General features: G+C 46.6%; 1 protein-coding gene across 1 annotated transcript; it reads right to left on the reverse strand.

Annotated features, from left to right (window-relative positions):
• Positions 1-1,324: 1,324 nt before the first annotated feature.
• On the reverse strand, positions 1,325-7,980 carry DAPL1 (death associated protein like 1). The gene is made up of 4 exons (XM_083154005.1): positions 7,822-7,980; positions 3,211-3,307; positions 2,084-2,144; positions 1,325-1,561 (listed from the first exon to the last, which is right to left on the reverse strand). The coding sequence occupies exons 1-4, from the start codon at positions 7,883-7,885 to the stop codon at positions 1,442-1,444; spliced, it is 342 nt and encodes a 113-aa protein (XP_083010131.1). The 5' UTR covers positions 7,886-7,980; the 3' UTR covers positions 1,325-1,441.
• Positions 7,981-13,236: the final 5,256 nt, after the last annotated feature.

A 13,236-nucleotide genomic window follows, 5' to 3' on the forward strand; every position in this document is an offset into this window, starting at 1 on the left:
TTTCACCCAAGTCAACTTATTGAATGTCACCCATATAGGGATGCCCTATTGACTGTCTAACTAGACTTTGGCTAGCCAGTGTATGGCCCCTGGGTACAGGAGTGGACTAGAGGGAGGCAGACGTGCATCAGGCTATTCCTCCCTGACTTGCCCTCGTGGTAGCCCAATATACCGTCCCTGAGCAACTTCTGTTCTGTGCATCATTGTCCTAGGAAGCATGTCGTTGTATTGTAAGATTTGGAGGATCCTGGGAAGCTTCCAGGTGTATTGGATCTTGATTTTACATATGCCTCAAAGCGCAGCTATTATTAGGGGTGCCGGATAACCTTCATGACAGTCATTAGACAAATGTCGTGATCCCAACTGACAGACTATTCTGCCTCGTGTGGGTCCACAACCCCCATAGAATAGGTGGCACTAGAGCACGCAAGGAGCTTTGTTGTGCCGGCCCACAGTCTTGAGTCCCCGGCAGTCGGGATTCTGACGTCAGACTAATGATTATTGGAACCCTGACTGTTGACACGCTATTAACACCCTTGGAGGTGCATTAGGCCTTATATAATTTGTTCAGGAGTTCAGAGAAAATAGTTTTATATAGTATACCCAGCTTTAGAGTCCCATTATTCGCAAATTTTTTAGTCTCGTTAGCTGGCCTACTGCAGACTGCTGGAGTAATGGGAGTCATCTGAATATCAGAAGGTGCAGGATCCAAGCAGGAGTCACTTTATTGGCTGTTGCAAATAGAGGAGGAGCTGATGTGTGTTGTAAAAAGATTGGATAACGTCATATGCTTTAAAGCTAACTACTTACTCAAAGCTAATCAGTGAAGTTATGGGATTTAGAGCCTGATTCACTTGCAAAAGCTCTAATGGACAAAACCATGTGCACTGCAGGGGGGGGGGCGCAGATGTAAAATGTGCAGAGAGTTCAATTTGGGTATGGTTTGTACTTCAAACAGATATTACAGTGTAAAAATAAAGCAGCCTGTATTTACTCTGCACAGAAACAAACACCCAAATCTAACTCTGCACGTGTTACATCTTCCCCACTTGCAGCACACGCTGTTTTGTCCATTAGAGTGACTTTGCTTTTGCAAGTGAACCAGAAGCAGGCCCATAGTGTATGCGACTTAAATCCTCCACAAAGACATATAGACCGGCCATGATCATGCTGGACTTGTTCATGCTAACAGCAGTGAAGGAACTGCACGGAATGAGTCCCACCGTCCTGAGGTCCTTAAATGGGCTGTGAATGAACTGCTATCACATAAACCCAAACATCTTTGCTTAATTAGGTTGATTTGAGGTCACCAATAATAAGAACATACAATTTAATTTGCTTTATTCTTTACAGGTACAAAAACATTTTTTTATACAAAGATTGGTCCCTTATTGGGACACTCCCACTGTATTATATGTACAGACAAGAGATAACAGCTGTTCTAACACCTGCGTGGCTGCTGGATGATGTGCAGTTTTTTTGGAACCACAACCTTTTCCAGTGTTGGCCGAGGCTTCTGGTGGGCCAGCTGTGCCGCTTCTGCAGGAAAGTCATGGCTGAGCTGCAGGAACAATAAAAGAGAACAGCTAACCATCTTGTCATATTAAGGACTTGTGGCACAGAACAGATGAGGCAACTCAGACCACACCACGCATCTAGGTTTCACTAGAAAACTGTATTTATAAAATCTGAGTGTCAAAATAAACGGACAATTATACTACGTACAGTAGACACAGGACAAACTGACCAATATAACAAATGTTATAAACACTCATCTGTGGTAATAAACAGGTGCTCTCTGTAGCACCCACAATATTAACAAAGGGCAATGAGGGCAGGTGATTAGCTGATGCCAGATCTGATTTGACCTACTGGGGGTTAGGAAGTGGTTTGAAACCCCGATATATCCCTTAACAAGTGTACTAGGTCTTAAGACTTGTTGCCAGCCCTACATACAATAGCAAAAACCTGTATTAAACAGGTAATGTAGACAGGTTTAGAATTAAATCCACCCATTTATTGGGAAAAGCCTCTGAAAGATCCTAGGAAAGGGAAGGAAATTGAGTCAATAACCGATACAAACCTTTTCTAGTGCCCCAGCAATGAGATTCATGGCTTGCATCTTTGTCAAGTTCACAGCAGAACTGTAGAAAGGAGGGAGAACGGTTACATTACTTCTCATTGTATCTTTAGCAAATACAGGATTACTGCCTAAAGGTTAAGGGCCTGCGATTTCTTGTTTGTTATATTTAATGAATTTCTCCCCAAAAAATTGTCATTATGGTGTATTGTGTGTAGAATGGAGGAGGGGAAAAAAATGAATTTTCTCCATTTTGAAATAAGGCTGTTACATAACAAAATGTGGAGAAAGTGAAGTGCTGTGAAAACTTTCCAGATGCACTGTAAGAGTGAGCCAGAAGTAACCCTAGCGCAATGCTATATGTGACTTAACGGCCAAATACAAAATGAGTTTGTAATATGGGCCCCATTGCCAGCAATAAGGACCCAGCAAAATGCTTTCCAGGCTAACTAGTATAGGCTGGCCATGCCGACTACAGTAGAATACTCAAGTTATTGCAATATCTCAGTATGGGACCCTAAATTGGGTTCATCTTCCAACCCCACCTGCTAAGCTATAGTGACACCAAAAGCAACACACAGAGGTGGCTAAATGGCATGTCAGACACATGGACCTGTGGTCGAGTAACATGAATGGTTTACAAAGTATTCTGGGAGGTATCAATTAAAATGTTCTGCCCAACATTGGCAACTTGAGCTAGCAGGGACCTTGCACCCAGGTAGAGCAGACCTACAGCAATCTGTTAGAGGGGCAACTCCTCTTTAATCAGAGTCAGCTGGTCATCATGTCTGGCATTAGGTGTGCATGGGTTGGCAATGCACGGTCCTTGTCTTTTGCTCTTGCTGTACCTTGGTATGGGCACGTGTGACCAGGGGAATCCCACCACTGAATTCTTAGCCAGTAGTACAGAGTTAAGACACTGCTGCCAGTAGAAGCAGATTGGGGAGGCATTTGTGGATGGTGGGCCCAGGTGCACAGATATAATTTTGACCCCCTCCACCCCAACCCAATATGCAACATGGCAGTGGGTGTCAGGGAGCAGCAGAGTGACAGGAACAAACAATAGGCGACAGGACGCAGTAGGCCCCAGTGCACTGCACCAATGGTAGTGACACCTCTGGGAATATTACCTTTGTTTTTCTTGCGTGGGTTTCTTCGCATGTTTTTCTGGTGGGCTATTTTCTTCATTCGGTTGTTTTTTTGATACCCTCATTCCTCCAGCTTTTACTGAAAATAGAAGTACTTTGTAAGACAGCTGGAGAAGTTCTAGTGGCAATCTACCTATTCATAAGAAACCCTAGAATTTAGGGTCCTCGACCCACCAGGGTTACAAAGATTTGGGTGGATGAGCACTAGAGATCTATAACTTGTGTTACAGGACTTCAGTTCCCTAAACACAACCAGTCAGCTGACCTGAAGATGCCCATACAAATCACTACTACGCACCTCCTCGGCGACCCATTACCTTCTGCATACACCAGTAATAGTGGGACAGTTGAGACAGTTATGGTCACATGACTGCTTGGAGATAGGAGTTTAATGCAGGGACTCAACTCTTTATACAAATATTCCTCAGAGTAGTAACTTAAACCAAGTGGTTCTCTAATGGTGTGCCAGCATGTGTTATACTTCCATTAGATTAACCAGCACAGGTGCATGGAGTAAAGGCAGGGTACAGTACAATCTACCTGCAGATTTGCGCGCTCAATTTTTAAAAGGTTTATTTTGGTGAAAAGAGGACAGATTTAGACTGTTAAGACCCAGGTCCATACTTACCACCTCTGTAAAAGGTGAAGCCATTGCAAGGCCTCTGATTGCTTCTATAGGCAGTGCATGAGGAATGTACTACAGGTTGAGTATCCCTTATCCAAAATGCTCGGGACCAGGAGAATTTTGGATAACGGATTATTCCGTATTTTGGAATATTTTAATATTTCAATGATGTATTTTGAAGTATCTTGCATTTATGCTGTATAAACACATAATATACACACAAATATATTTTATTACCACATAAAATACACACAAATATATTTGAATTGTTCAAAAAACAATGTTTCAAAACGTGAAACAAAATGTGTGTACTATCTCAGCACTGAATTTGAATGCCAAGCAATCATTGTCTTGCACATATATAGTGCCAGTTACATATCATGTCCCCAGTGATGCTGTTACAAATGTCCCCAGTGAGTTTTTAGCAAAAAAAAAAAAAATGTTTTTCACTTTCTGGAATGTCCGTATTTCGGAATAATTCGGATAACGGATATTCGGATACGGGATACTCGACCTGTACATATTTAAGGTCTGTGCCAGTAGTGTCCTGAACATCCAATTCTTTCTATGCCAGGAAAGTGTGGAAATTTAGTTTAAAGTAAGCCTTTCTTATGCAAATAGATCAGTGGTTCCCAACCCTGGTCCTCAAGTACCCGCCCAACAGTGCACGGTTTCTAGGTCGCCACACAGAATCACAAGTGAAATAATTAGTACACCTGTGCATCTGCCAGATGACCTGGAAAAAGTGCACTGTGGCAAGTTTAGCTTTGTGGCTGCCAATACTGCCCAGCTGTCCCGGCTATTCTAGAAATATAGCACAGTTCCAGTGAACCACCGGGTACTAACATCACAGCTGGGTTGGTCATAATAAAAAAAAAACAAAAAACACTACTTTGTATCTTGTAGTGCACAATACTGGAACGGTCTAGGCTTGGGTGTCCGACTGTCAGTTCTCAAGCCTTATTTTACAGGCAGAGCAAACTTAGGTGGAGCACTCAGTCTTCCTTTAGGTGCCCCAGACACTACCAAATCCATTAGTGTCGTACTAGATAGTACATGCCTACGTGGGGGTTTAGCCACGTTACACTTCTAAAGCTGGGGGATTACAAGTGATGGGCACCCATGACACTTGCACCCAAGAACTTTGAACTGTACCAACATGCCAAACATAATTTAGGGTACTTGTTTCCTAGAACGGCCACAATCGTGAGTGATCGTGGCTCTTAATTAAGGGACACGATCCTCACGATGTGGCCGATTTTTTACAATTTTTTTACTTTGATTGACAGAAATCGGGTCAATCGGTCGGTCGCGACCAATTAAAATCGGCCGCGATGCGACCGACCGATTGACCCGATTTTTCCATAGACTTCAATGTTAAAAAATCTTTTAACATTAAAATCGGTCGGTCTTGTGCCATTATAATGGCACAAGATGAGATGGACTTGATTAAGTCCATCTCACATAGGGAAAAATGATAAAAAAGGTGAAATGGGCCAATATGACCCATTTCACATTTTTATGTGCCCGCCATGACCCCACGATAGACGTCAACCCGAAGCGTGGCGAGCGCAGCGAGCCCGCGAGGGGCGGCGGTGCGCGTCCTCCGACCTTTTCATTCCCCTACTATCCACTAGGGCGTGGAGTGAGAATAGAATAGTGTGGCGAGCGCAGCGAGCCACCGAGCCCGAAGCGTGGCGAGCGCAGCGAGCCCCGCGAGGGGACGCGTATACCTGTGAAGTTAGACGCGTCCCCTCGCGGGGCTCGCTGCGCTCGCCACGCTTCGGGCTCGGTGGCTCGCTGCGCTCGCCACACTATTCTATTCTCACTCCACGCCCTAGTGGATAGTAGGGGAATGAAAAGGTCGGAGGACGCGCACCGCCGCCCCTCGCGGGCTCGCTGCGCTCGCCACGCTTCGGGTTGACGTCTATCGTGGGGTCTAGCACACTTATTAACATTTGGGGGGGCAATTGAAACAAATCTGGTCAAAGAAAAAAAAAATCGGGTGAAAAATCGGTCGATCGGATCGGTCGCATCGTATGCGACCAAATCGCATGCGATGCGATCGATCCGATTTTTTATCTTACGACCACAACGATCTAAATCGTTGTGGCCGTTCTAGGAAACAAGTACCTAATTTAGTTTTTGCTTGTCATATTTAAAGACAATAATCAGGCTTGTTCAGCATAGGTATTCTTGTCCTTTAAAAATAAATTAAAAAAATCTGACAAGCAAACTCTTTAAAAGTCAAGTATTTTGAGAATGTAAATATAGCAGTTTTAAGTGAAGTGACATTTAAATCTCTGCAACATCATTATATTCTGAGTTAATGTCATAAGGAAGAGCAAACTCCTCATCACCACACATGAACAGATCGTGCATCACACAATCTATAAAAACAAAACATAGGGCTCCTGGTATTTTCTCAGCTCTATACAGCTGTTTGTGGTGTCCTCATATCAGAATAATTCAGACACACTTATGCAGCTGCTGTTACCAGTTTCATCAAGAAGGCCTGATTCATTGGCTTCATTGCCATAATCCTACTTACTTCTCTAGTCCTGGGGTAATCAGTTATCCAGTCATCACAGATTAGGATTGTGTCTGTCTAGATTCCCCATCGCTAGTCAGTGTGAAAGGGGATTCACTCATCTGACATAATTATGGTGACAGACAAATCAGCTCTCAGGAGCATAACAATTAGGGAATGCCACCAACTCCGCTTCTATAAACTTTAAACTAGAGCTGGGATGAGACCCAGATGCTCACAACCCTTCCTGGCATGGGTAGAACTATAGGGGGGTGCAAGTGGTGCCACTGCTATGGGACCTGGACCGAGGATATAGAGTTGTATACAGTACCAGTTACACTGATTTGCCTGCTGCACATTTTGGTCTGAGCCATTGTCTGTCCAGCCTGAACAGGTAGACGTTGTCAGGGAGTGTGTAGTGGTGTTACAATGGTAAGGGGACACTTTAATGGGGGTATGGGTAAAATCCGGAATCGGATAAGACACCGGAATGCCGGACTGGACATCAAACTCTGCATTCCGGAGCTTGTAGTATCCGGTCCGGGGGTGTCCTGTCCGGGGGTGCTCCATCTGATGAGGCTGCTCTCGCACCTGTCACCTGGGAGAGGAGAGGGGGGAGAATACAGCCTCACCGCATGGTCCGGGGGTGTAATAAAAACTGGAACGGTCCAGACCACACGGGGAGGCTGTAATCTCCCCTTCCCCATGTCCCTGGTGTGAGCAATCACAGGCATCCCCCCGGACAAGACACCCCCCGCATGGGACACCCCTCGGACCAGACACTATAAGCTCCGGAATGCAGAGTTTGATGTCTGATCCGGCGTTCCGGTGTCTTATCCGGGTCCGGTTTTTACTTAGTCCCCTTTAATGGGGCGCAATGTGAACTAGGGGACAATATAAACAGGGGCACTAACAACAACTGGGGGTTCTGTGTAGCAGAAACTGTACTAGCAGCATGTGATCTAGGCACTACTATAGTACATAACAAACAGATGCTGTGCAGAGGTATTTCCTTAGAATTACCAGGACAGGGGAGCCTTTATTATATTGATATGGGGCCCACAAAGTTCTGTTACACCCGTCTCCTGGAGTGCAGTAACTTTGCTTTAGAATAAAGGACAGCCGCATCTTTGCAGAGTTCCTTATCCCCGAGCCAGTAATCATGTACACCCATGGGAATGCATGCATGGACTTGTATATGCAGACTCAGGAGACGTTCATGTTGCAGATACAGACCCTACTAATCGTTAGATAACAATGTATATACAGTATTCAGCTCAGCTCCACACTCAGGCTGTGATCTAGGTGCACTACAGGATCAGCACTCAGTCTGACTAGTCATACACAACAATGCCATGTGCAAGTCAGACTTGCAGAGATCTGCACTACCCTCACTCAGACCACAGCAGCACAGGTGAGGTCCCTGCTACTCACTCACCTGCAGGTAGGTGGCCCCCCTTCAGGGGAAGCTCTTGCACGGTCGCCTCTCTGGTCATGGTCATGGTCTATCTAGCCTCTGTGTCTCACTCTGCTTACTGCTGACAGTCACAGCTCTGCCCCCGGAGTCTGGGCTTTTATACAGGAAGGGGAGGGGGCTGCAGGGTTTCTCCCAATTACATTTGTTTTCATTCCTATTTCGGACCACGCTATAGCCGGAATTCCCTGTGCTGGTCAGTGCGGCAGCAGCAGGACCTGTGCGTTACCTGTCATGACTGCTCTTTGTGTTGCTGAACTTGTCTGAGACTTTTAGGTGAGAATATAGTGTTGGAAACCCCCCTAGGCGGGGCCCTGGTGTTGTGGTGAGCTGAGAGAAGGTGATAAACAAAAGTATTTCACTCCGGGAATAACAGGCGCTAGGGGTCAGCCGCGGGGGGCCGGGGCCGGGGCCCGGGTACTGTCCCACTCCCACCCGGAAAGCGCAATCTGCCTGCTAAAAACGCAGTCAAATCGCAGCATGTGGGATTCTGGTGGAAATCGCTCCACTTTATTGGGCGCTGTAAACAAAATCTTGTCATTGCACCGTGTACTGTACTGTAATAACCTGTAGCACGCAGCTTGTCCATGATAAGAGCTGCAGGAACATAATAACATTTCGTGAGTCATATAAGCATGCTACACGGTATATAAACATGCTACACACATACAAGCATGCTACATGCAAATACGCATGTTACACACATGGGGGCTGATTCAGGATTGCTTGTTGCAATCCAAATTCGCCCCCAGCCCTGATGGACGGGGTTTGCGCATGTGCATTTCCCGACAGCGAACGGCTTTGGCGAGTTACACACTCGCCAGGTCGTGCTCTACGGGGACGGAGGGCCGGGGGCATGTAGGGGGCAGCAACAGAGGAACGCCCAGGTGGGCCGATGCCTGCTCAGGGCGAGCGGCAGACGTCACGTGACCCCTCCCCGGCAGACTCAGATGGAAATAAAAGTCAGTTTTGACGGACTTGTACGTGTGAACAGGGGAAAAATCGTGGTGGTCGATGACCATTGAATGATTTCTCTCCCCTTCGGCTGCATGCAAGGGGATATGTTATAGTACACATCCCCCTGCATGGTACCGTGGGGGTTAATGATGTTGCGTGTCTCCGCATGCACAGGTGTGTTTCTGCGCATGTGCAGATGTAGGGTGTGTGCAACCACAGCGCCGGGCTGCCTCATTACCATATGGGAACTCCCAGCATTCCATGGGCTTTCTAGCTGTCCGCCCATATCCGTCCCAGCGTGCACGCATATGGAAGTGACTTGAAAGTCACTTATATATGTGTGTACCTTCCACAACATACGATGGTCGGCGACCATGGAAAGATGTGGGAGGTTACCCGCGGCATACGAATGGATGTTTATGCTAAACATCTGCAGCCTTTGTAAGTGCATAAACTTGGACTAAAAAGGACTCCCTCACGTTCAGAAGATGGGACCCCCTGGGCACCTGTGGTGAGCAGAGCGAGACACCATGTCCAAAGCGTGGCGAAGGAAGTGAGCCCGCGTGGTACACACGTTAATGTTCTGAAGCAGTTCAGTTATAGTAATCCAGGGGCCCCAAATTCTGAACTTGAACTGTGAAAGGGAAATGCATAAAAATAAGACACGGGGAGATGTGTGTTCTGATACCTAGTGGTGGATTACCCGCTAGGTAGGAGGCCAGGGCCGCAACAAGGGTGCTGGATGTGATACCCATATGTGCATTGCGGGGGGGGGGGGGGTGTCACACAGAGTATAGCCAGATTACTGCCTTGCCCCTGGTGACTAAATTCCTGTCTTCCACCATGCCAGGGGTGATGCTTGCTAGGGGCTTATTTTCTTCTTATTTTATTATACAACTGATGGGGTGGGGCAATGGGCAGCACATTCTTATCCAGGTCCTGGGGAGAGGTTTTGGCTTCTTTGACAATAATGAGTCATCCGGACGGCCCTGAAATTAAAGGGGCAGTGATGCGTTTGGGGGTGGGGGGAATCAATAATGTGACTAATAGATTGACTCCTATATTTTATGGGGGGGGGGGGGAATCTGGGATGGGGAGTGGTGTCAGCACATATTATGTGCACTGATACAGCTTTTCCCCCATGTATTACTGTAGTGGCGTGCGCTACATAACGCTCCCCTGTCCTTATCGGCACTGCTATCTTTAAGATAGCTTGCTGATATGTAGCCAGATTAAGGGGGGGGCGCAGGGGATACTGTACCCCGGACCCCCCTCTGTAAGGAGCCCTAAAGCCAGGGGTGGGCAATAATTTCAGCTGGGGGGCCGCATAACACTTCCAGTAAATGTTTGAGGGCCGAGCTCAGGCAAAGTGGGTGTAGCCATGCAAAAGGGGGTGTGGTCACGCAAATGGGGGTTGTCCTTGAGTGTAGTGTACCACACATTATGCATCACAATAGTAGACCCCTTTATACTTGCCCCTTACACATTATACCACACAAAATGAGCCAAAATTCACATGGAGTGAGTCAATCTTCACATTATGACACACGGTAGTGTTCATTCTAGCACCCGCTATCTTTGAAAACCCGTGTAGTTCCTGTTCCCTGCATGGGGTGTCGCTGTCTGCTGTGGTGTTTCTAGCACAGGTCTGATTGCATATCAGTGCTGATATACAGACCACACTGTGCTAGAAACACTAAAGCAGACAGTGACACCCCAGGCAGTGAACAGGAACTGCATGGGTTTTCAAAGATAGCGGGTGCTAGAATGAACACTACACATGTTATAAGTCAAAATGCTCGTTATGCAACTGGGATTAAGCCAAAATTCACATTATGCCTTCCAGATTGAGCCCAAATTTATGTTATGTCACCCGGATTGAGCCCAAATTCACGTTATGGGGAGTGAAGGGGCTGCCCTGGGCAGAGTATACACCACGGTGTCAGATATAACCTGTTCTAGAGGTTTAGTCCCGCTGCACTCTCCAAAGGCACACCGGATCACCAGCAGCTGCATGCTTCTCTAGTCAGGACTCCAGGGCGGGTAAGACGACCAGAGAGAGAGCAAGCAAGATAAGGGCAGCCAAACCAATACACTAAAGCTGTGTAATAGCTTGCTCCGGTGCCCCCACTGTGGAAGCCCAGAAAGCCCCACTAGGATAAATGAAGATGAAGAAGTGGCACTCTGAGTCAGTTTGGCATGAGAAAACTGGTGGGACCAGATTTATTCCCTGGTCTACGTTTCGGGGCCACACCGCCCCGTCGTCAGGACAAAACAATAACACCTATATACATATGTAATATAACTACATATAACACATATTATTTATATATATATATATATATATATATATATACACACACACACGCACACAGGAGTGTACAGTATACATGTCATGCATATATACCTGTGTGTGTGTGTGTGTGTGTGTGTGTATATATATATATATATATAAATATATATATATATATATATATATATATATATATATATATATATATATATAGGCAAGTATATGCAGCACTCCTGGGGACTTGATAAGGACATCACTTAAATAAGCATATGTAATACGGCTATATTACATATACACATATACAGTATACATAAAATAATCGGCTGGCAGCTCCTTACTTTTGTTTATTATTTTTCAGGGCCGTGGTGCCTGAGCGAGGGGAAGCCAGGAGAGGTCAGTCAGGGGAAGCAGGAGAGTGACGCCGCTGCCGGTTCCCAACTGCGCGCTGCGCCCGCCCCGCACAGAATTACTGGGAGTGTGGGAGGGGACGCGGTCACGCGGCGGCCGCACCAACCAATGGCGGAAAGGCGGCTGCCGCTTGACCGCATCCCCTCCACAGTGCACAGTCCCAGTAATGCTGTGCGGCGCGGTAGGGTATCAGCGGTGGCAGCGGCACCGCACTTTTTAGCCCTGCCAGTTAAATGACAAGCGGTTCAGCTAGTCGGGCCGCTTGTCATTGGGATATAGGTCAGTGCGGCGGGCCAGCCCTGAGCGTCTCGCGGGCCGCATCCGGCCCGCGGGCCGCCTGTTGCCCACCCCTGCCTAAAGCCCTACATCACTATTGCTGTCCCAGTGTGTAAGTAGTACAGAGACTTTTATTTTATTTGTATATAAGTATTTTCAGGCTGTTTAACCCCTTCCGTGGTATTCCTGAGAATTTTCCACGCTATGCCTTAGTGCCCAGACTGGCAAGCCCTTGAAAATTCTCGTGAATGCCACTGGTTAGAGCCGGGCAGCGCTGCTGAGCTCATCGGCCCGTCCCCTTCCCCTCCCATCTCCCCACCCCTGGCTGTGTGACAGTCTATGACCGGGTTGCCGGTGAGCAGGGCCGGGCAGTGGCTGAAACACAGTTCAGCGGCAATGCCCGGACCCAGGGACACAGTGGTGGTTTTTTTTAGGGAGCGCTCCCTAAAAAAACACCATTGAAGGGGTTAAATTGTTATTGTTCTGCTACAAGAAAACTTTATAAAATAATTGTCTTTAAATTAGGTGGTGCTATAAACAGTACCCAGGAAATATGACATTATCAGTTTAATCTAATATACATAATCCATACCTCCTAACATGACCCTTCCCAGGAGGGACAAAATCCTCTCTACCTGGACTTTTCTCGGAATTTATGATTGACATCACTTCATTATAAATGAAATAGTTTAACACAGGTGACACCAATCATATATTAAGAAGGAAGTCCAGGTAGAGAGCAATTTGTACCTCTTCGAATGGGTTATGTTGGGAGGTATGTAAAAATCTAATATACACTATCCCCATTGCCCCCTGTGTTAAGGGTTTGTCCTGCCCCAGAAATACTCACCACAGAAGGGGCAGCCTTTGCCTTCTGCAGCAGTCCCTACTCCCCTGGGGCTGCTGCTGCCAGCTTAGGTTGTTTGCGGCCTCTTGGAGAAGTTTGGGACAGCTTGGGAGCATTCGGGTGTTCGGCGCCACTGGCGCACCCTTTTTTTTAAGTGTTATGCCCGGAAGATTGTAAGCTCCTCTGAGCAGGGCCCTCTTCCCTCATGTTGTCAAAGCCCTCTTCTCTTCACATGTCACTCACAGCTCTCCTATACTCCAACACTCAGTGACCATCTTTGTCCGCATACTCATCTCCATCATTGGCATCTAGCCTCTAGTTGTATGTTGATTGAGTCCTCACTACTTATATCCAAGCTGTAATGTGTATTGAATGGTGGCGCTCTTTATTTGTACTGTATTCTTGTTATTTATTCAATGTTATGCCAAGCTTTGTCTCCTTGTATTGTTCCTTTGTACGGCGCTGCGAAACACTTGTGGCGCCTTATAAATAAAATTATAATAAAAATTATAATAATAAATGTGAGCCTGTGCCGTTACAGCAAGTCCCCCTACCACCGAAGGGGTTCATCCTGCACTGCATTGTATGGAGCCTTCTT

Source organism: Crinia signifera, chromosome 7 (genome assembly GCF_055691185.1).
Source record: "Crinia signifera chromosome 7, ASM5569118v1, whole genome shotgun sequence".
NCBI classification, from domain to species: Eukaryota; Metazoa; Chordata; class Amphibia; order Anura; family Myobatrachidae; genus Crinia; species Crinia signifera.